The 23355-nt window shown below is 45.4% G+C and overlaps 1 protein-coding gene across 3 annotated transcripts in view; it reads right to left on the bottom strand.

The window, feature by feature from the left end:
- Nucleotides 1-10133: 10133 nt before the first annotated feature.
- The window catches only part of PCGF2 (polycomb group ring finger 2), a 38496-nt gene continuing 25274 nt past the window's right edge, over nucleotides 10134-23355 (bottom strand). The window contains exons 8-10 of one of the 3 annotated variants that reach the window (XM_032791353.2): nucleotides 22000-22098; nucleotides 19855-19935; nucleotides 10134-14167 (exon numbers count right to left, since the gene is read on the bottom strand). In XM_032791353.2, the coding sequence (XP_032647244.1) occupies nucleotides 13823-14167; nucleotides 19855-19935; nucleotides 22000-22098 (525 nt within the window). In that variant the 3' untranslated portion in view covers nucleotides 10134-13822. The remainder of the gene's footprint in view (nucleotides 14168-19854; nucleotides 19936-21999; nucleotides 22099-23355) is intronic. The other 2 variants (XM_032791354.2, XM_075059640.1) reach the window with 2 other exon arrangements.

Raw genomic sequence — 23355 nt, 5'->3', positions numbered from 1 at the left:
ATTACAAGAACAGAGCCAACTGGGTGGCTAATTCATAGATTCTCTGCAAAGAAACTTCCAGCCCATGGGAGCAAATGGTATCCCAATGCACAGATGTTGTAGGAGGAAAACTGTGTGTCATGCTCTATCACCGGTTCCTCTGGGTTGTCCCTGCAGCCTTGTAAACTGTAAAAAAATGAGGAACTCTGTAGGCTTCAGATTAGCGAGCCTGCTGTTCATATCAGCCCAGCTGTTCCCGTTTGCCTTGACCCCCACCTGATTGTAGCTGGATCCTGTTTCTTTGATGACTTTGTTTTCAGTTCAGGCTGGAGATTTCCGAGCGCCCTCCCACCCCGACTCCAGTTGAATTATTCCTTGTTGCGCTGACACTTAATGACTCATGGAAGTAAAGTGAAGCACGTACCCAAGTGGTTGCAGGATCAGGGCCCAATTGTTTAAGTTAAAGGTGACCTGCACAGGGAAAAAATGGAGTTGTGTGGTTTTTCTTCTTTATGATAGATAAAAAGAACCAGAAGAATTGAGAGGTTTGGATTTGGAAATGATGGGGTTTTTTTCCTTCTCTGCTTGCCTCTTTCCTCGGGGATGTCAGGTTTTGTGAGGTTCTCTGTTTCTGGTGTCGGATTCCCCAGAGGAGTCAAAGATGCACATTGGGAATTTTCTCAACCCTCCAACAGAAGGAGTGTCAAAGCCTTTCAAAGAGATTTTATTTGTGAACTCCTTTTCAGTCAAAACTTGGAAAGCCTCACCGTTTTAAGCAGTTGGACTGAAAACCATCAGGACTTCTCTTCTGAATGAAATGACATGTCACTTCCTTGCTATCCGCCATAAACCTACAAGTTCAAGTTTTCCATAGACTCTCCCAGGAAAGACAAGATCTGAATTTCTAAGGCCTTGTCTACACACACCCAAGTTGTATCAGTTTAACTATATGGGTGGATCCATTTATACTGGTATAAAGATGCTTATACTGGTATAACTATTTCCCATATGGGAAGAGGAATAAGTTACTCTTCTGCAAGGCACTTTTGTATATCAGTGTATCTGCTAGGGATTGTATTGGTATAACTATGTCGGTTAAAAAAATCATACCCTTCAGTGTAAATTTGTGTGTAGCCGAGGCCTTAATAAATACAAAACAAGCAGAAGAAAAAATAACAAAAAAACAACTTTTCAGGTCTTCTTAACTCATAATCAAGAAGTAAAAAAACCACATTTCTTTTTCTTTACAGGTCATTTTTTAACAGTCAAATTGCTCTTTCCTCTCCTTTGTTCTCACAAGGGGTTTCTTACAGGGCAGCTGGTTTTGGACATGATGAGGAGGGCTGTAACTGACAAACCACCACTTTTTTGTTGACCTCTGTTTAGGCACGACAGGTAAAAAAATTTTTAAAATGCCAATGTCATGGGAATTCAATGGGACTTTTGTGCAGACCCCAAAAGATATTTCGGCACCCACCTCCCATTGAAATCAGTGGGGGTTAGGCATTTAAATGCCTTCGGAGAATCTGGCTCTTATTGCTGCTCTACACAGAAAGTTGTATCCGTTTGACAAAAGGTATGATTTAAACTAGCACCGTTTTCTCTGTGGAACAAACTGGTTTATGTTGCTTTAGCTTGTGCATACTAAAAGGTGATGAGAGAGTCCCCACACCAGATTGCATCAGTTTAATTAGAGCAGCATACAAGTTAAACCAGTGCTGCTTGTGTGTGTGTGCACAAGGGTTAAGTCACTGAGGCGCTTTTAAACCTGTAACCCCGCAAGCCTGGTTCTCTGCTACACCGTCATTACACCCATGCAAAACAAGTGATCAGAGTGCCATGGGTGGAAACCGGATCAGAATGGCCGTGTTTTATGCTGGCTTTATACTCGTGTGAACAATGGTATAAATCGCCAGGGCCATGGAAAATTAGACCTTTCTTAATTAGCCAGACCTTCAGAATAGAAGATGTATGTGGTATATATGAATGGCATTTGTCTATCAGGCCCTATGAATTGGTTTATCTGGAAACCAGAGGAGGTTATTTCTGCCAACGTACAAGGGCAATTGCTCCTGTAACAGGCTGCCATTATGGGGGAGTTCTTTGCACAAACTCCAGAGACTTCCAGATGCTGCCATAATAATAAACCAAACCCAGTTGTCACGCAGAGACATGACTTGTTCTTGTACCATAGCGTCCGCTCTAACAACTCAGGTGGTCAGGGCTTCGAGAGATTGCAAGGGACCCCTGTTTCTCTTGAATGTTTTTTTCACCTGGGGCACCGTTTTTGCTTTTTAGATTAAAAAACAAACAATGTTTATTTTGCTTTCTCCCTTTACCTCCAAAGACTCTTTGGTTGGGACAGAACCCAGATCTGCCTCACACAAAAATAGCAGCAGTGAAAACTAACTTTCCATCCACCTCTAAAGTTTTGGGTTTCAATAGCTGCTAGGCCAGAAAGAAAAAGAAATCAAGTTCTGTCTACACTGGGAATCCCTCTAATCCTTGTTCCCCTCCCGCCCTATAACAAGTGGGGAGAGGGGTCCCTTTAAGAAGCCCAGACTTGCTCTGAGCTTATCTCCGTTGTCTGGACACCTACCTACCTGTCAGTTCTTCAGAAGGCTGTTTCTGCAGCCATAAGCCATTGGTGGTTTGTGTGTTTAAGCAGTTCCACCCCTCTAAGGAGACACCTTACAACAACTACCCCCCCCGGTCAGGTGCTGTGCCTATAATGGGGGGGTTAAATGTGTACCTGAAATTAACAAGCAGGCCACTTGGAACGTTTAAGGTAGGAGGCAAACCGGGAGTTGTTTGAAAAAACAAGTGAATAGTGAAAGGGGAGACGTCGAGCCCTCACTATAAAACCTGCCTGGCTTTACTGATAGGAAGATGGTTAGCGCACCAAATAATCGACTCGATTCAAATATCGATCAGCGTTTGGATTTGTCCTTCGTGAACGGGGTTTAAAAGAACAGAGCGAGACTGGGAAATGGGAAGAGGAGAAAAGAGCTTGTAAAATCGCTTGTGATTTTTAAAAAAAAAAAAAAAAACCGGAGAGGAAACATCCTGTTCTGATTGGATCGCAGCAGAATGCGAAGGGATTTCCAGCTGTAGCCTCACGTGCATTCCACAGCTGGGTTCCTACTTCCCCGGGTCGGTAGTGCACAACGAAGCATGTTTCACCATGCAATTGTGCTCCTGGGCTTGGGTTGAACTCGTGGGTTTAAAATCCCAGCGATTGTGCATGGGAAGGCGATCGTGTTTTAAAAGCCCCAAAGGGGCAAATTCAATCCGCAGTGTATTTCCCTTGAAATCGGAGTGACACCGAAGCGAGAAACAGCGGCCTAACGAAACAGATCCTCCGCTTCCTTTGAGGCAGGAGAGCTGGAGCAGAACCTCAGGCATTAAAGTGAAAACTCGGAATCGCGAGCTCGGTTTGGCAGCGCACCGCCGGCTAAGTGCTTCTTTGCCGCTTTGGAATTAATCAAGAAGGAATCGAACCGGATCCGAAATAAATCACCGGGGAGAGAAAACAGCTACAGAGAAAGCGAAACTCCTTCCCTGCTGTCTCTCTACGGGTCGCTACCAGGCGGCGTTTTGTAAGTTGCAGTTGTTTTGTTCTGGGGTGAGGAAAGGGAAGTTAAACGTGACTCCCGAGCTCGGGTATCATTTCTGTTTAAAGGGACTGGGATCAAGCCATGGCCCGGTCAGTGACGATGTGCAGTGATCCCCCAGAACTGCAAAGGGACGAATAGAAGAGACTAAATAGATTTCTCCCCACCCCAGAAATATTTCCCTACGCTGTGTCCAGTGCATTATGCGGGAAATAAATCACAGGACCAGGCTGCGAGCTGGGACTTGTATAGGCCTTTCCTATGAGCTGCCCGGGGGTGGGGGAGCTCGAAAACCCTCGGGGGTTGAATTGTAATGACATTAACCGCGCGTTACTGCTGCGGGTGACTTGGTTCAAACTCTAGGGCTGGGATTCTGCTCCCATTTGCACCAGTGAAAAATCCAGCGTGATCCCCACTCGCTTTCGTGGGGCTGGGGCCGCGCTTGATTCCCCAGCTGTGTAGTCTCGATTAACACGCGTCTGCCTCCAACCTCTGCAAAGCGTCTCCTGGAGCAAACAAGCTCGCGGAGGGGGTGGGTGCAGCTCTGTCCTGCAGCTCTGGTTCCTGCAAGCTCTGGGTTTGTCAGGTGAGCGAGTGTGTGGGCGCGGGGCCTCCCTTTTCTGCTAGCCTCTCCCCTTCCAGGGCTTCTAACCCAGGGCCTTCCTGGACTCCACTAATCCACCCTCTTGCAGCTTTTCTAAGACAAACCTTCACTTACCCAGCAGTTTCAGTCCAAACGTTTCAGAGGGTGAAGATTTTTGGCTCTCTCCTTGTTTTGAGGCATGTGCTGTTGCTAATTATTGGCCTAGATTTTTATTTTTCATGTTTTGACATGTTAAGATTTACCATTAGATAAGAAATGAGCAGAATTTTAAAATAATAATCCGACGGGGCAGGGAATGTTTCCATATTTCTCCCAGAAGTGGGCTGAGCTTTCATCTGGTCATCAGCAGGTCTAGTTTCTGAATCAGATCTGTTCCATTCCCAGACCACTGGCTTCAGAAGAAACTTTTGTTCCCTCTGAAACCCTCATTGATAACAACATAAAGTCTGCTCACCTATTCATCTCTGCATTTAAAATACTATTTTTAAAAAAATCTTCTTCCTTTATTCATAGATTCAAAACCAGAAGGGATTACTGAGATCATTCTGTATAGAGAACTTCTCCCTCCCACCAAAAAAAAATTCCCAGAGCAGATTGTTTAGGAAAAAACGTCCAATTTTGATTTAGAAATTGTCAGTCATGGTGGATATACCAGGGCCCTGAGAAATTGTCCCATTGGCTAATTGCTCTCACTGCCTTATTTCCAGTCTGAATGTGTCTATCTTCGACTTCCAGTCCTTGGATTGTGTTAGACCTTTCTCTGCAAGACGGAAGAGCCCACTGTTAAATGCTGGGATATCTTTTCCAGACATCCCCTGATTGTCAGCCTCAGTTATCTCCCACAAAACTGGGCTTCATCTCATTGTACATCACTTTTTTTTTTTTTTTTAAGGTGACTCAGGGCCAGGTTTATTGAGCATTTAGGTGCCTACAGCTGGATATAGACGGGTGCTGGAATCATTTTTATAGTGCGGGTGCTGAGAGCCATTGAACCAAACTGTAAACCCTGTAAATGATGGAAACTGCTCCAAGCCAGGGGTGCGATAGTTCTGGTGTAACACCAACAGACGCCAGTCGCCGGCAGGCCGGATTGAACCTGGGGGATCTGGAGCTTAGTGCATGGGCTAAACATCAACTGGCTGTTAGCTAAGGCTGTAGAGCAAACTCATTGATCTCTCTTGCCTGTCTCCGTGCCACTAGATGAGACAGCACACCACATCCAGGAGGTGTGTGGGTTACACTAGCACCTCTGGATATCTGGGCGAAAGCCCGGATCCGGAAAGGTAGATAGACACCTAAATACCTTTGGTCTCCACGAGGATGTTCAAATATGCTTAGAATCCCCACTGGTGGAGTTAGGCAGAGGGGGAATGTGTCGGATCTAGGCACCAGCAAACCAAGCATGTGCTTGGGGCAGCACAATTTCAGGGGTGGCATTCTGGCCACCTTTTTTTTTTTTTTTTTTTTTTTTTGCTTGGGGTGACCAAAAAACCTAGAGCCGGCCCTAACTAGAGATCTCCTCTATAGAAAAGATATTATCTCCCCTCCCTGCCTGCGTTAATAGGCGCAAACGACCCAAGACCAGCTGCGATTTTAAAACTGTTGGGAAAAGAAGTTGATTTCTGAGCCACCCAGCACTTCATTCCTAAGCATTCTCTTCAAGGCTAACCCATCCCCAAAATCAGTCCTCACTACCCAACAGAGGGATTTGCTTTTCACTAAAGCCTTTCTCCCAGCTACTGTCCTTTTTACATAGGGGGAGGGGCTGGATTCTACAAGCAATGTAGGTGCCTTGGTTGCTGAAAGTTCCCTCAAGTTGATGGTATATTCTCTGCATGGACCTTCTTTTCTCTCCCCTCCCCAGTTTTCCTGTTGGGCACTTGACGCTATTAAATGGCTTCAGCTGCCTCTGATATTCAGTGAAATCTAGGAGGACTATTACAAGGAATTTAACACTAATGAGCATTCTTGGGGTGGTTGGCCAACCGCACTCATCCATTTAAAGTCCTTTCAGTGACTGCAAAGCTCTGATTACATCAGGGCTTTCACCAAGGAAACACACTGAATATGAAATCCTGCTCCCGAATCCAAGACCACATCACCAGCACTGCTGCTGGTGGCTTCCAGTAAAGGAGCTCCTTTTGTGGAGTCAGATTTGCAAGGGGCTCCGGCCCAGGTCCTTAAAGGTATTTAGGTGCCCAGCTCCCGTTTTCAGTGAGAGTTTCAGTTAGGCAACTAAATACTGTTGCCCCTTTTTGACCCAAGCTGCTTGTTAGATTTGAAGACCCTGGTGGGGAAGTTCCAGCTGGAAATAGAAATTGACGGAGTCTGTTAGCATCAAAGAAAATCACTCGTTCATTGTAGGCAAAAGAGATAAGTCCTGCTTCTCTGAATGCAAGAGGAACCAGGAACAAAAGGAGCGGCTTCTTGGCTCACAGCCTCAAGTTTCTTTAGCCAATAGACCCAAAGTTCTCATGCCAGCCTTTTCCAGGGTCACGTCTACAGTCAACACAGGGCCCTGTTAACACTGGTTCTCCACTTGTGAGGTGACTCCCTTCTCTTCATGTGTCATTATATAATGCATCTGTAATTTTCACTCCATGCATCTGAAGAAGTGGGTTTTTTACCCAGGAAGCTTATGCCCAAATAAATCTGTTAGTCTTTAAGGTGCCACTGGACTCCAGGGCCGGTGCAACCCATTAGGTGACCTAGGCGGTCGCGTAGGGCGCTAACATTTGGGGGGTGGCATTTCGGGGGTGGGACCTTCAGCCACCTCTGTTGGGAGCGGCATTTCAGGGGTAGGACCTTCCGCTGCCTAGGGCGGCAAAAAGTCTGGCGGCGCTCCTACCGGACTCCTTGTTGTTTTTGTGGATACAGATTAACACGGCTACCCCCTGATACTTAACATTAAGCAGGAGAGTAGCCCTATTGAAGCCACTGGGGTTATTCATAATTTTTAAAGGCAGAAGGGAGTGGTATGATTGTCCCGTCTGACTTCCTGCACAGCACTGTGGGACTTGCCTGGATTAATTCTTGCTTCAAGTGATCATTTCACCCGCTGAAAGCTTAGCCTGAATTTTTTTGTAGGATTGAGGACTTGGCTCGCAAGAGCTGCTAAACTCCCTGGCAAATCTGACCCTTCCTTAGGTGGCTTTAAATGAGCTGAGGAATCTTGAAATTTTTGCCCCCTGCTTTGGGGCCTGAGTCCAGGCCAGTGTGACCCCCAGGCATCAGCACTGCGGCACCCCTGGTTTGAAGTAATAGCCACTGAATGAATGCATGGCTTCCATCATAGACGCTGCGGACAGCTTTGTTCAATGGCTTTCAGCACCTCCATCCCTGTGTGAATTCTGGATCAAGCTCCCGGTGACACGCATCTGATAATGAAGCACTGAGGAGCTGGTAAGCAGGGGACTTTCCCCCTCCTATGATCAACTATGCTGGCTGCATTTCTGGAAAAAAAAAGAAAACTTAGGCTGTTGGTTGGACTCAGAAGCCCTGCTGTCCTGCAGAGAGGTCAGATGCATGCAGGAGAGGGAACTAAAATGGCTCCTATATGTTCTTTAATGGAGGAGGACAGGGACCAAATTGTTTATAACGTAGCTCTTTGCTAGGCTAATCTTTGATCATCTGCCCCCTCCACTCCTTTGCTGCCACGTCCCAAGGACAAAGCAATTTGCCAGAGAGACTTGTGATGGAAGGAAAGTCCAGAGCTGAAAGCAAGTAACCCCCTCGGCTTGAGCTCGGAGAGGGGAAGTTTTACTGGGGGATGCTCGGTTCCCAGATGCATTCGTGTCAGGGACGGTGCCATCTAGCTTTAAAAAATGGACTAGATTTCCCCCCTGGCTCAGCCTGCCCTGTAGTGATTTATGGTTCCTTGTATTGGTAAGGACATTATGGTTTGTCACTGTCTGGCAAACGGGGGGATAAGGCAGCAGAGGGAACAAAACTGATTATTTTTAAAAAAATCTTACATTGGGAAAAGATGTGTGGAGATGTGGTTCCCCCCACCCCCAAAAAATAAATAAAGTTAGCTAAAGCACTAGACGAGGAACCTGGAGATCTGGATTACATTTTCTGCTTTGCCATAGACTGCCTGGGGGAGTCACTTTTGGGATTTCAGTGGGAGGCAGGTACCGAAATGGCTTGGAGGATCTGGGCCTTACACACGAGGGTCATGACAGCCACAGATAAATAGACTAGCCCAGATCGTTTTGGATTTAACAAATAAATGTCCTTAAATCTACTTAGGCTTTGTCTAGACAAGGAAAAGTGATCGAGTTTAGGCCAGGTTTATCCAGCTCGTGGTGACTAAGCCCAGCATGTAATAATACCTCTCTTGTGTAGCACTTTTCATCTAGAGAGCTCAAAGCATTTTACACAGGGTCGTGAAGTTATCGTTGGCATCATCAGCCACCATTATCCCCTTTTTACAAGTGAGGAAACCGAGGCACAGGGAGATGGCAGGGCGTGTCCCAGGTCACCTGGTGGTGGTAACAAGAATGGACCCTCGGTCTTCAGTCCCAGTTCAGTGCTTTATCCACCGTGATAGACCCAGGCCAGTTGGGAACAGCAGAGTAATAGAAGGCAGATATACTGGCCACTGGATAAGCAGTTTTCTGTTCCCTGACTGACCAGAGCAGGGGTTGCTCCAGGCTAGGGTGGACACCTGACTTCAATTAACCTGCAAAGAGTCAGGTGAGGCTGTTAAGCACCTGACTCTAATTAAGGCCCCTCTCACTCCAGTCAGGCAGAGGAGAGCCAGGGAGAGGAAGGGCAGCTGAAGGGCTGGGTTATGAAGACACCCTGAAACCACTGGAAAGGGAGCCCTAAGGGAAGGGTGAAGAGGGTGTTGAGAGAGGGAAGCAGGAGAGCTGTGGGAAGTGGCCCAGGGAAATGTAGCAACTCTGGCAGTGAAAGGTCGGCTGCCAATAGCTGCTGCCATTAGGGTCACTGGGCTGGAACCCAGAGTAGAGGATGGGCCCGGGTTCCCCCCAACCCCCCACTACAGAAACACCTCCTAAGTAGGGAAGACAGGCCCCTGTCAGGACAGGAGACTCAACTGTTCTTGAATAGTCCCGTAGGGGCAACAGAGACTGGTGAGAAAAGTCCCCTAATCTCCTTGCTGGCTTATGATGAAAAGGGCTCAGTAGATTGTACCCTGGCCCTAGAGAGAGAAGGGCTACGTGGAGGGTCGCAGTGAGCCTCTGAGACTAGCATAAACCGCCTGGAAGCGTGGGACTCACAGGGACAAGGTCGGAGCTTTGCCACACCACTAACCCATCTTGCCTCCCTAAATAACCTTTTCCCTACTTAAGACAATGCCACTGAGCTCTGGCTTTGCAATGCTGAATAAAGGAGGTGTGATAAACCTGGTCAAAATGACCATCAGAATCGGGGAGAGCTTGTTAACATGCTGAGTGGAAGGGGAGAACAGGGGTACACTTGAGAAGGGATGGACAGGGAAGAGTGGCATTTTTTTTTTCTATTAGGGTGACCAGATGTCCCAATTTTATAGGGACAGCCCTGATATTCAGGGCTTTTTCTTATATAGATCCCTATTACTCCCCACCCCTGTCCTGATTTTTCACATATGCTATCAGGTCACCCTATTTGCTATTGACCTGGGAGGATGGGAGCTAGGGGTAACTTTAGTCACCTGAAGTGACTAAATCTTAAAAGAACGTGAATGTGTCAAACCTCACTGCATCTCAGAAGCATGGGTGAAGGCTGTATATTGCATATGAGAGAGAGAGGTGCTGGATGGATGATAGGTAGAAGACTATGCAGGCTGATGTACAGAGCAGCTTGATGGGGGAAGGATAGGATGGCAGATGGATATACACAGATTGATGGACAGGCTGGCAGATGAACATATATAGGCAGGCTGAACGGCTAGGCAGGCTGACGGCTAGATCTGCACACACAGACGAGTCGAAGGACAATCTGCAGCATTTATTACATTTACAAAGCTGTATAGTTATACAAATGTTTAACCAATAACAATATATGAATATCCAAATATATTACTGGACATTAAAACATCATACAGGATGCAAACATACAGAGCAATTTGGTTTTTACCATATTGGGCAGGGAGGACAAACCCCCCAATTGAGGCAGTGGAAGTGCCTCATTTAGTCCATTGTGGCCTATGTACAAGGAGAAGGGATACCAAAGTCTGATGAATATTTTCAACCCATGAAGCCCCGTGAAACAGTATTGAGCTCGCAGTCCAGCCCCAGCCAATAGAAGGGGAAGAAACAAAAATGGGAAAGACTAATAGAATAATGGCAGCTTTTATGTGTCTTTACCCTGCAGTCGACCTGGGTGCCTTCTCCTTCCATGAGACAATGCAGGGCAGAAGGGAGCCATCTTCAATACAGGCAAACTGCACCCTATTTCCCCCACACGCACCTGCCCACCATGACCCAACCGAAGACGCGTTCTGCCCACTTTGGCTGCTTCCATGGGAAATTCGGATGGGCCACCCACCCTCCACCTCCAAAAAAAAGTGAATGTTTTCTTCGCCCATCAGATCCCTCGTTCTTGCTGGGGATAATGTTCTCAACGGTTTCTAAGAAGTTAAGGTCCCGAGCCCCGCCTAATTCAGTGTTAACCAGTTCACCCTACACTGAACTGCATAGCACCAATTAATGCCTCCCAGTGGAGACCTCTCCCTACGCAGCATTCTGAGAAAGAAAGTCCTTGAACTGTAACCTACCCAGCTTCCTAGAGCCTTACCACGAATGACTTGCACAGAGGACTCTCTGCTCATGCTGGCTCTTCCCAGCCAAGACACCTCTCAGTTCTTTGGGAGAATACTTTAGTGCTTTTGTTTTTAAATCCATGTTTGCTGACTTTGTGGAGTCAGGCTTTGTAGACGCAGTTCCCTTCCCCACGCCTGTTGGTCTCCATACGCCTTCAAGATTTCCCACCCACTCGACACGCAGCCCCTGCAGAGAAAACCTCCTTTCTAGCAGCTTGCCTCTTCCCTGTCTCCTGCAGGAATTTTCCTGTTCCTGGGATCTGCAGGCACTTACTCAGTCCTGGTGGAATGAATTAATAAATAAATAAGGGGAATAAGCTTTTTGAGGCCCAAGAGAACATGTGCTTCTGAGAATGCAGACACTCTCCCTCGCCCCCCACTCTAACTCACTCTAAGGCTCTGGGCATTTTGCTGCCCCAAGCATGGCAGGCAGGTTGCCTTCGGCTTGCCGGCAGAGGGTCCACTGGTCCCGCGGCTTTGGCGGACCTCCCTCTCGGCAGAGCGCCCCCCACGGCTTGCTGCCCCAAGCACGCGCTTGGCGTGCTGGTGCCTGGAGCCGCCCCTGCTCACACCCCTGCCTTAAAGGAAAAGTATCACTGCAGCTTGGAAGAAAAGGTTTAGGGGATGATGCAAGAGAATTCTCTGCAATGGGACCTGTGCGTTTTTTTTCCCCCCTGCATGGGGACAATTTCATAACAAGATGTAAGCAAAATGCTGCACCGCACACTATAAAGCTACATGCCTTTTAAAAGAAAACATAGTAAACCCCCCCCTTTTTTTTTTTGACCCTGTCCCCTTCACAAACAAACCACCTTTCTAAAGGCACTGTATGTTTTAAATCCCGCATGAGGAGAATGAAGGGGAGATGGTGGGACAGGGCTGAACTAAAATGAAGCTTTGAAATGCTAAATTTAATCTTTTTAGCAAGCAAGGAGCTATTGAGGAGGAAGAAATGAAGAGCAGAATGATGGGGAAATACATTGGTTCTTCATTTTGGCATCATCTCTGGCCACCCCACCAAAGAAACCACACTCCTGGTAACCATCACCACCGTGGAAGGACTGAAACGCTGGTTTCCTGGGTGGGATAGGCCCTAACTCTCTTCCTTTCCCACCCGATCACATTATTTCATGCTCATGAATGTTGAGGCTACGTGAAATGCTGTTATGGGTCTAATAAGTGAGTGCTACCTGTTTTGAAGGTGGTGTTGGTTACTTAAAGCCTCCTTCCTGCAAAGTCTGAGTGGGATTTTTCAAAAGAGCCCTAAATGACTAAGGAGCCCAGGAGAGGTTCCCAACTTCTGTTGACATGAGGGGCTAGATCCCTCGGCCTCCTTTGGGGTTGTGGCGGAGTGGGGGGAAATCAATGACTTGTGCTCTTAAATTGCCTAGATTCTCTTGAACATTCCACCTTTAAGGCAGATGCTTAATGAATGGAACTGCTTGGAGTGTGTCAAGTTAGCACATGCTTAAATCTTTGCAGGATCGAAGCCTCAAATAGTCATTAGAAAGCTACTCTGCAAAGGAGAAGAAAATTTACATGAGGGAGACAAAGCCACATCCTTTTGCAAAGCCAGTTCCTGGGTTCTTTAGATCCCTTTGCCAAGACCACCTCCAAGTGGGATGTGCTTTGGTGGCCCTTAAAGCTGAGATCTCTCCCCTTTCCTGCCCCACTGCACAGAAATGTAGGGGAACATCATTATGAAGTGAAGACAGGAGCAGGGATGTATTTACAGAGGGATGGAAATTCTCTTTGGAGATTACCCAGTGATTAAGATGATCGGATAAGACATTGCAACAAGGCAGTGGGAAAAGCTGTCATTCTAAAGGGAGCCAGGGAAGGAGCCTCTGGCTGAGAAATTTAAAGCAGGATAGGGGATGTAGATGCATACAGGCAAGATTTAAAGGGAGGGAAACAACACACTTCAGCATGTTCCCAGAAATCTGGCCTTGACATCTTTTGAAAAATGTGATTCATGGGACCAGATTTTCAGAGGTGCCCAACACCTGCAGCTCTTGCTGGCTTCCGCTGGGCCTGTATGCAGTCTTGAGGGTGGGGGAGGAATCAGACCAAATTCTTCCCTTTAAATTAATGGAAGATGTGTCTAAATCCCCTAGGCTGCTCTGGACATAACACCCTATGGGTAACATTTTCAAAGGCACCACAGTCATTTGGGCTCCTAAATCACATAGGTCATTGACTTTCAGTGGAACTGGGCTCCTAAATTATTTACGTACTTTTGAAAACTTTAGCCAATGGCCCTAACTCCAGGCAAGCCTCTGACTTAAAGTCCATGGAAGTTTGGATAGTGGAAGAACTGCAGGATTTACAAAGCTCTGAGCCCCACTTCCTGCCTGTCCATATGCACAAAACACTCAACACCTGCTTTTAGGTTCTTCATCCCTAAACCAGTCAGGAAAGGGGGTAGGGGAGGCTGACACAAGCATGGCATCAGACGTGACTCTTAAGAAATGCCTGGACAAGACTCATCCTTTTGGAAGAAAGTGTCAGAACCACAAATGCACTTACACTGAGGATTGAGGCTTTTGGTCCATGTGCTTTGCCATTACCTGTGTGTCCACTACTAGTGAGTCCATTAGCTCCTGGGGTGACCGAAGATATAGAAAATGAAGGGGCTGCAGCTTTTACCTAAACTTGGGCTCATGGCATGCAAGTTCCATAAAGTTAAAAAAAAAAAAAAAAACCATTAAAAAATACTCAACCACATTTTGTGTCTGTTGTTTGCATTTTAAATTAATCTGGTCAATCAATAGAAAATAAGTATGTATAATTTTTTTCCTATATACACATATATATTTATATATAAAATGGAAAGTCATGCCCAAGGGGTCCCTTCTAGGTCAAGGCGGATGCTGTGCTGCCATTCACAGTCATTTTGCGCCCCCTGCTGGCGGAGGGTGGCATTTGGTGGCAGTTCGAGGTGCCATTGAGTATGGTGCCGGGGTTGGCAGGGATGCTTATCGTGGTGGTGTTGGAGCTGGGCGACCCATGGGAAGGTGTGGCAGGGCTTGGCAGGGACGAGGAGGTGGCGGGCAAGGTGGCCGGGCTGTTGGCTTTGTCGCTGACGGATTCGCACTCGGATGCTCCGCTGGTGTTGGTGCATTCAGAGTTTGCAGGCTGGGACAGTTTTAGTCTCTTGCAAGCTGGCTGCACTCGGTATTTCAAAGGGAGAGGCCCATTCTACAGGGGGGAGAAGGGAGACAAAAGATGTTCACATGGGTGTTTTTAGAGACAATCACACTGATATCTACACCAATTAGTCTGGACATAGGTAGGGCAGCTGGAGCTGTCAGTCTCAGGATATTAAAGAAACAGGGTGGGCAGGATAATCTCTTTTATTGGACCAGCTTCTGTTGATGACAGAGACAAGCTTTTGAGCCCCACAAGCTCTTCTTCAGGTCTGGAACGGCAGTTTGAGACTCAGACGTAAAGCTAAAGAGGAAAGGGTCAAATGCATAAAGGGGTAGCCAAGGTGCCTAATTCCCATTAGCTGCCTATAGGAGTTAGGCATCTGACTGCCATTTGTTCCTGAGAATGTTGCCCCTAAAATCATCAGTGTAAATTAACTGACTTGACGGCAGAGCATGCTATGGCCTAGCATTTAACTTCATATTTAAAAACTCAGCCAGGGCCCCAATTCAACAAAACCCAGGCTTAAATCAGTCCCAAGTACTCTGCTAGATCAGGGCTCAATTCAATACAATGATCGTCTAAAGCCCAGTTTTATTAGGGCGTTGCTGTTGTGACTCCCAAGTTCAGTTTAATTCTTCTGAATTAACTGAACTTTGTACCACAAGTTTATGTTGTAAAAGTCTCAAAATGGCAAATATCAAAACAAAATATGAAGTTTAAGTACGATCTAAATTGTTCATGTCAGCGGCTTCTCAAGCTAGACGAATACATAGGAGAGGAATGGAGATACTGTTCCTTTTAAAAATAATGTATCAGTTTAAAAATCCTACTTAAACCAATTGCATGTCCTTACCTGTGCTGCTAATAACACCTCTTTATTAAAACTATATGAATTTTTATTTTACTTTATCATTTATGAATGTTTCCTTTTCCCCCCTCTTATATTCCACTCTGCTTCAGCAGTGTAAGTAGACTAGTCAGTTTCAATTCTCCTTATCAGTTTAAGTTTAGGAGTCCTGAAGTTTTCTGGTTGCAGAATGCTTTGGGAGAGTAGCAGGGTATTCTTCAATATCTAACCCAGAACTGTTTCATGTTTTGCTTTTAATTCAGACCTAGACTATTTCTATTAATATTAATCTGTTTAAAACTTTCCCCTTTCATGACCTAAAACTATGTGACAATGTCATTTTAAAACACTGCCATCCCTCTCTAAAATGCTTTGAGATCTAGGAGTTAAAAGCACTAAGTATTATTAAGAAACATCTGCAAACAGGTAGGTTCTAAGTTCTAACAAACATTTTCAAAATATCTTGCCTGACAAAGTTTTGGGGTAATAATGATGGTGGTTAAAAAGTTCTACCAGGGACTGTGGCATTGTCTCATTAACTAACCATTTAAATGGTGGCAGGTTTCTGAGTGGTAGCTGTGTTAGTCTGTATCAGCAAAAAGAACAAGGAGTCCTTGTGGCACCTTGGAGACTAACAGATGTATTTATTAATTTATTTGTTAGTCTCTAAAGTGCCACAAGGACTCCTTGTTCTTTTAACCATTTAAATGGTTTGTTACAGGACATTATGTTCTTTCTCCATAATACACAATCCGTTGCCTCCCACAGGCTGGCTGGATATCCAAACTATGATCTAAGAATGATGCTAGAGAGAGAACACAGGACTGAAAGAGTATGAAATTTTTTGTCTCAAATAAAATCTCAGTACTTGGATATAATAGTGAAAGACAGAATGAGTGAAATATTAAATTATGGGCATCAACATGCTTTCACTGGCTGTAATGGAAGATTTGCCATTTGGTTTCTCAGTGGGAAATGGATTGAATCTTACGGTCACAGTTCTCTCTTCTCCTGCATTTTGTGTAGCCTTTACACCAGAATCGTGGTGTTCAACACCCACTAGTATGAATGACTACACGAGGTGCAGGCACTGATGAATCAGGCTCCATTGTGCAAGTGCACAATCCTTTGGATATAGGATTTATTGTTTTGTTTTATTTTCATATGAATTTCCAATGGCTCTTTCCAGGCACACCTGTAAAATTTCAAGTTCTGAGATGTCTTTCTAGGAACTCAGCCAGTTGGCTCAAGAATTTAGATGTTCATGAAAGATTAAAAGCTAGTCTGTGGAAAAGATTTTCAGGCTGCCTTCCAGAAATAAGTGATGAAGGATTCAGGAATTCAAATGAGATGCATCTTAAAACCCACCCACTGGCAAGTGGCAATGTGAAAAATATCCTGCTGAAAACCATCTAATATTTCCTAGCTGGTCTCTCAAGGAGCCAGGGCTTTATCGTGTGAACTGTTGAGCACTAGCCCACCACAACCCTTAGACTCACATGTTTACCTGTTGAGTTCATTGGGACTCCCCATCTGCTTAAAGTTAAGCATGTGCTTAAGCCTCCATTTCAGGAAATGCACACATGTTCAAAATGCCTTCCTAGTCAGGAAGGCACTTTGAACAATTCAATAAAATTAAAAGATGGCAAATTCAAAAGCGATGAAAGGAAATAATCTTTTCACAACCAAACAGTGGAACTCATTGCCACATGATGTCATGGTGGTTTAAAACTTAGCAAGATTCAAACAAGGACTAGATGTTTACATAGATAACAAGAACAGCCACAGATAAAAAGTAGGTAGTTTCTCTTCCAAAATATGTATTATCATTAAGAAGGGCTTAAATGCATCAGGATTTAAGTCAATCTCTAACTACTAGCAATTAAGGAATTTTGTTCTTCTAAAGCATGTCCTACTGACTGCTGTCAGAGAAAGGATATTGGACTAGATTAGATCTGTGGCCAATCTAATGATTCTATGTTAGGAGAAAAAGGATGTTCCAGATGTTAGACCCCAAACTTAGGACTAAGGTTCAAGACCCTGCTCTGCCACAGACTTCATGTGTGACCTTGGGCAAGACATTTACTCTCTCTGGGTCAGATTTACAAAAGTATTTCGGTGCCTAAGGCCAGATCCTCAAATGGTGATTCAGTGGTAGTGAGGCACCAAGATACCTTTGTACATCTGTGCCTCAGTTGCCTATCGGTAAAAGGGGCACAATAGTACTTTCCTACCAGGGCTGCTGAGAATAAATACATTAAAGATTGTGAGACCCAGATATCACAGTGATATGGGCCAGAGAAGTACCTTAAATACAGAGGAGCTTAATCATGTGATGAAGTCCCATTGACTTCAACAGTACTTTTAACCCAGATCCTCATTGGTATTTAGGTGCCTAACTCCCATTGATCTGGGTCCTTCTGAGCTTTCCTGAATTAGAACTGAAGTGCTTTGAAGACTCGAGCCACAAAAGGGGAAATCTAGAGTTGCTGGCGTTCATTTGAAATGATCACTTAGAAGGGTAACGTTAAACCCTTTTCCCCTTTAAAAAACAAACAAAAAACAGTGGATTTGTGCAAGGCAGCTATGTCTGGCTAGGAAGAGGATGGTTGTTGAAAGTTCGCCCCTGGCGCCCCACAGCGGACTGGGAGAGTGAACCGAGCTCTTCGGAGCACCTGGTTCTAATTAAACGCTCTAGCAGAGAAAGCGTCAACAAGGGAAAAGTTTTTTGATGGATCTCGGTTTTCAAACCCTGCACTTTCCCCTCCTGCCGATGCCCCTTTGGAAGCGCCAGCCACACCCCTGTTCCAGGTGTGGGGGCAGCGGGTAATAGTCGAGGCCTGGGTTTTTTTTCCAGAGCTGCTGACACAGTATTGCCAACACTGGGGGGAGGGGGAGTGTCAAAAATCGCAAGTCAAGCCCCCAAAATCATGAGATTTTTATAAACTGGATTTATTTTGTTGGTTTTTTTTTAATTTGTCTTGTGATATTTTTTTTTGCCTTTCAGGGTCACATTTTCAAGCTTTTATCCACAACCATGTTCTAGAACATATCTGTGGGAAGTTCTATGGCCCATGTTACACAGGAGGTCAGACTCACAAAGGTCCCTCTACATAAGAGCGGCCAGACTGGGTCAGACCAATGGTCCGTCTAGCCCAGTATCCTGTCTTCCGACAGTGGCCAGTGCCAGGTGCCCCAGAGGGAACGAACAGAACAGGGAATCATTGAGTGATCCATCCCCTGTCACCAGGTCCCAGCTTCTGGCAAACAGAGGCGAGGGACACCATCCCTGTCCATTCGGGTTAATAGCCACCAATGGACCTATCCCTATATGAATTCACCTTGTTCTTTTTTGAAGGCCAAGACCATAACGGAGTTCACAATGTCCTCTGGCAAAGAGTTCCACAAGTTGACTGTGGTGTGTGAAGAAATTCTTCCTTTTGTTTGTTTTAGACCTGATGCCTATTAATTTAATCAGGTGACCCCTAGTTTTTGTGCCAAGAGGAGTAAGCACCACTTCCTTATTTACTTTCTCCACATCAGTGTGATTTTATAGACTTCAATCATATCCCCCCCACCCTTAGTCGTGTCTTTTCCAAGCTGAAAATTCCAAGTCTTCTTAATCTCTCCTCATATGGAAGCCGTTCCATACCCTAATCATTTTTACTGCCCTTTTCTGAACCTTTTCCAATTCAAATATGCCTTTCTTTTAAATGGGACGACCACATCTGCATGCAGTATTCAAGATGTGGGCATACCATGGATTTATATAGAGGCAATATGATATTTTCTGTCATATTTTTTATCCCTTAATGATTTCCAACATCCTGTTCCCTTTTTTGACTGCCGCTGCAGATTGAGTGGATGTTTTCAAAGAACTATCCACAGTGACTCCAAGATCTTTCTTGAGCGGTAACAGCTAGTTTAGACTGAATCATTTTATAAAATCATGAGAATTGGCAAGATTCTTAGCACCCTGCAGCTCCCATTAGCTGCAGCTGGAGTGGTGGGTACCCAGCATGTCTAGAAAATTGAAGTCCAAGATATTTTTGGAAGAATAAACCTCTCCTTCTGAAACCTTTCCCCTAACTATTGTTATTATCCACCACTGAAAAAACACCCACTCATCACAAAAATATTTCATTTGAAAAGAGGCTGAGTTATTGCCTGAAAATTAGTATTGATTAACTGGTATTAATCATTAGGAGTCTTGCAGTAGCATCAATGGACTTCAGCAGAGATCAAGGCTCCCTTACGCTAGGTGCTGTACGAACATAAAGAGAGAAACCCAGTACTGAAGACTCAGACTTAAGGTCAGAAGGGACCATCATGATTATCTAGTCTGACCTCCTGCACATTGCAGGTCACAGACCCTCACCCACCCACTCCAGCAATAGGCCCATAACCTCTGGCTGAGTTACTGATGTCCTCAAATCTTGATTTAAAGACTTCAAGTTGCAGAGAATCCACCATTTGCACTAGTTCAAACCAAAAAGTGACCAGTGCCCCCATGCTGCAGAGGAAGGTGAAAAAAACTCCAGAGTCTGTACCAAATCTGCCATGGGGAAAAAAATTCTTCCTGACCCCAATTAGGGTGATCAGTTAGACCCTGAGGATGTGGGCGAGACCTGCCAGCCAGCCACCAGGGAAAGAATTCTCTGTAGTAACTCAGAGGCCTTCTGCTCTAGACTTTAAGCTTTGGAGATGGGACACCAAGTGGATGAATGGTGGGAGGGGAAACAGAACAGGGAAGGGAAGTGACCCATGAAGCCAGGGCTGGCAACCGCGTCTCCTAGATCCCAGGTGATTGCCCTGCCCACTGGACGACGCTGCTTCTCAATAAATTACAAAGATCCTTCCAGCACAAAAGAAGGAGTTTCTTACTCACCCTTCTCCAAGGATAGATATAGGCAATGTCCATAAGCGTGTAATATTCCTTTAAAGGTTCGTCTTCGTAGAGAACTTCCACCTGACAAATACAGACCACAGTGAATCTTTCCCCCTCCAGTGACCCCAGGGGTCCCAAGGACAAAATAAAATAACTTGCTTCCCAATATATGATTGGACAGAAGGGGTCAGATTTCCTTTTCAACAGAGCTCAGCTCCCATTTAGGCATCTAAATAATTTCCACGGTGCCCCATTCCCACTTTAGACCAGATTTTCCTAAGAGCCCAACACCAACCGAGCTGTGTTCTTTTGAAAATCTGGCCACTTACTTTGGTGCCGAAGGGGGTTCTAAGCTTCTTTTGAATATTGGGCAGTCGGGGCAGAATTAACCATTGCTCCACGCTTTGCCCAGTCACTTACACCAGCGCAAAATCAATGTAAACATGCTACCAAATCAGAGTGACTCTATACAAAATGCAGTGAATTGGGTCCAATGTACCCGTGTCAGGTCCCCTCCTGGTAGGCCCTGGGAATCCGTGTCAGAATCATTCTGAAGAAGGCCCTATTGGGTAGACTGGATAGGTGAGGGTTGTCTAGTGGACTGAGTTCTAACCCTTGTGCTGGCTTGCTGAATAGCTCTGGGCACATCTGGGGTATAGAATGAGGAGGTGCATGCTTATTTAAAAGAGGGCTGCAAGACTTAATTAGCAAATGTTTGTACAGCAGGGTGAATAAGTGCTAAGTAGTATTATGACAACGGCCAAGCCTTTAAACAAGTGTGTGTTTTCAATAAGAGAAACACGTAATAAATCTTTGGAAAAATCTGGGGAGGTCTCTGAGATTGGAATTTCCAGCACCGGTGCGGGGCTGCCGGAGTGTCAAGAATGCGTTTGGTTTTATTTTGGGTGAAAGGCGGAGGGAGGAGGTTCTCTGAGATACACTCTTCTTCTGAAACGGATGGGGGCAGCGCCTCTGCCGGTGCAAAATCAAGGCCGTTGACTTCAAATGGAGTGATGCAACTTGACGCCAGCTGTCCCTCTGGCCCCATTATACTAGGCCAGTGGTTCCCAAACTGGGGATCATGAACCCCTGGGGGTTCAAGAAATGTTACAGGGGGTTCTCGGGAAAAAATTCCCTAATGGCAGACGGAGCTGTCCCTAGGGATCCTGGGCAGCATGGGGCCAGCAGCACGGAGCCCCTGGACTTCCAAGAGTTAAGCAGATCAAAGCAAGCATGTCTAGCACAGTGAGGAGATTGGAACTCCAAGACTCCTTTTACGAAATAGAAAAGGAGGTGGATATTTTTTGCTGTTTTTAAAATGAAATAGGCAGCTAGTATTGTTTTTAAAATTATTATAAAGAATAAGTTTAAGCTTTTTTGTAACATGTGCTGTTTGCCTGGACCGCTCAAGACCTGAATGCTTGTGTAGGAGGAACTGTTTTGAGTGAGATCTTGGAAGAGTGTTGCCGTGTTCATAATGTAATAAAAAATACTGTAATGATAAATAATTAATAATAAATAGAGTGTAATAAGCATGCCATAAAACCAAATGTTTTATTTCCAAGATCACTGCTTTGATAATTTATACTTGGGTACAGGAGACAATCCCTGGAAATATTCATTTTTAAGAGGGGGTTAGTGAGACTTGACGTACTAGTGAAAGGGGTTCACAGGCTGTTAAAGTTTGGGAACCACGGTGCTAGGCAATGGTGGGTTGCAATCTTGGTTGGGGTCCCGAGTGCTACTATAATGCCCATCATATATAATACAGCTTTGTATTGCAATAGTGCCTCAGTCAGGGTCCTGTTGTGCAAACAGGGGTCTGGCCTAAACAGCTTAATATCGAAGTATATCCAACAATAACGGCATTGAAAAGAGAATGGGGACATGCGGGTTTTGAACACAGTGAGGACCCCAGTGCGTATTTAGAATGAGGGGTGTCAAAAGGGACTGTTCATAGCCAGCAGGCCCCAGGGATAACGTTTAAATGCTTATACACCTTCCATGGACGTAACAAGCGACCGTCCAAACACAGCCGGCCTGAGGGGCGCGCTGCCCCAGTGGGCACGCACTGCATGGGACCTTGACAGAGGTCAGCAGATCAAGCAGTGACCGAGGACCAGTTGCCGATCGCTCGCTACTCACTTTGTACTTGCTGGGAACATCCATCTTATTGCGGAGAAATTTAGCCAGATGCATGACTGTCATGGCAGCAGGACACCGGAGGAACCTTACACCGTTCTTCTGGGGCAAGACCAGAGGGAAGGCGGGGGAGGAGGGGAAGGGAAGAGTGTTACTGAGAGCTGAGCAGCTGGAACAGGAGAGGGAATGAAATACGTACAGGAGCAGCTGTAAATCTATCGTACACAAACAGAGCAGGGGGGCATGAAAGACCTGCAGGTCACACGCAAAGGGCTCTGCTGCAATCTATACTGTTCTGGTTTTGCAACGCAAGGGTGAGGAGCAGGGGGTAGAGCGCCTCACAGAGAAAACAGCAGCAGCAGAAAAATCCCTTCGACTGATTTTTAACTCAGAGGCCTCTGGGACATAAAATGACTCACACCCCATTAACAAGGACCAAAATAAATATCTTGCTAACTGGTTAGACTAAAAATCAGATCATTCGATCTCTCAAGGGCTGCACAGTGTAAGCAGAAAAGCCCTTATGAGATAACCAGAGAACTAACAGTGTCTTTATATATTTATACAGAGAAATATATTATACGCGTGTGTCTGTGCTGATTTCCTCCTTACTAATATTTCAGAAGGAAGATGAGCTCAAATTGAAATTCGCAGGATTAATAGTGCCAAACTCTAGAAAAAAAAAATTATCTCGGATCATTTGCTCTAACCACAGAGCTGGGAGCCAGGAAGGCTTGAGTTCTAACCTCATCCAGTATGCTGCTTATGGCCCTTGGGCAAGATTCACTCAGGCCCTGGGCCAACAAAGAATTAGAACTAATTGTCCTTAAAGTTACAGATGTGCTTTGTGGGACTGGGAGCCCAAATTTCCTAAAGCAACCACTGATTTTTGGATGTCCAGTTTGAGACATCTTGGGCCTGTCTTTCAGAGGGTGCTTGTAGTGCCCAGGAATAGGGTGGTATCCTTTTAAATAGTTTGTGAGCTCTCTAGTGATGCTCACTATGTTGTGTTTTAGTAGCTGCCAGAACCCAGTAAGCGCCACAGCGTCTATATAGCTAATCCTTGCATGGGGCGTATACACAGCAAACACCATTATTTAGATTCATAGATTTTAAGGCCAGATGGGACCATTATGGCATCTAGTCTGACCTCCTGCATAATACAGGACGGAGAATGCATGTCTGTGTGGTTCCTTGATTGTTGTGTGAATAGCAAAGACCACCCCAGATTGTAGTTGAAATCAATAAAAGCTACAGGGCCTCAGTCCCTCTGAAAGTCAGATCCAGATCCTCAGATTGAAATCACTGGGAGTTAGGCATCTAAAGGCCTTTTGAAGATCTGGGCAAAAAGTCCATCAG

Source organism: Chelonoidis abingdonii, chromosome 21, assembly GCF_003597395.2.
Source record: "Chelonoidis abingdonii isolate Lonesome George chromosome 21, CheloAbing_2.0, whole genome shotgun sequence".
Taxonomy (NCBI): Eukaryota; Metazoa; Chordata; order Testudines; family Testudinidae; genus Chelonoidis; species Chelonoidis abingdonii.
The sequence above is the reverse complement of the archived record's forward strand: the minus strand, read 5'-3'. Positions and strand labels throughout refer to the sequence as shown.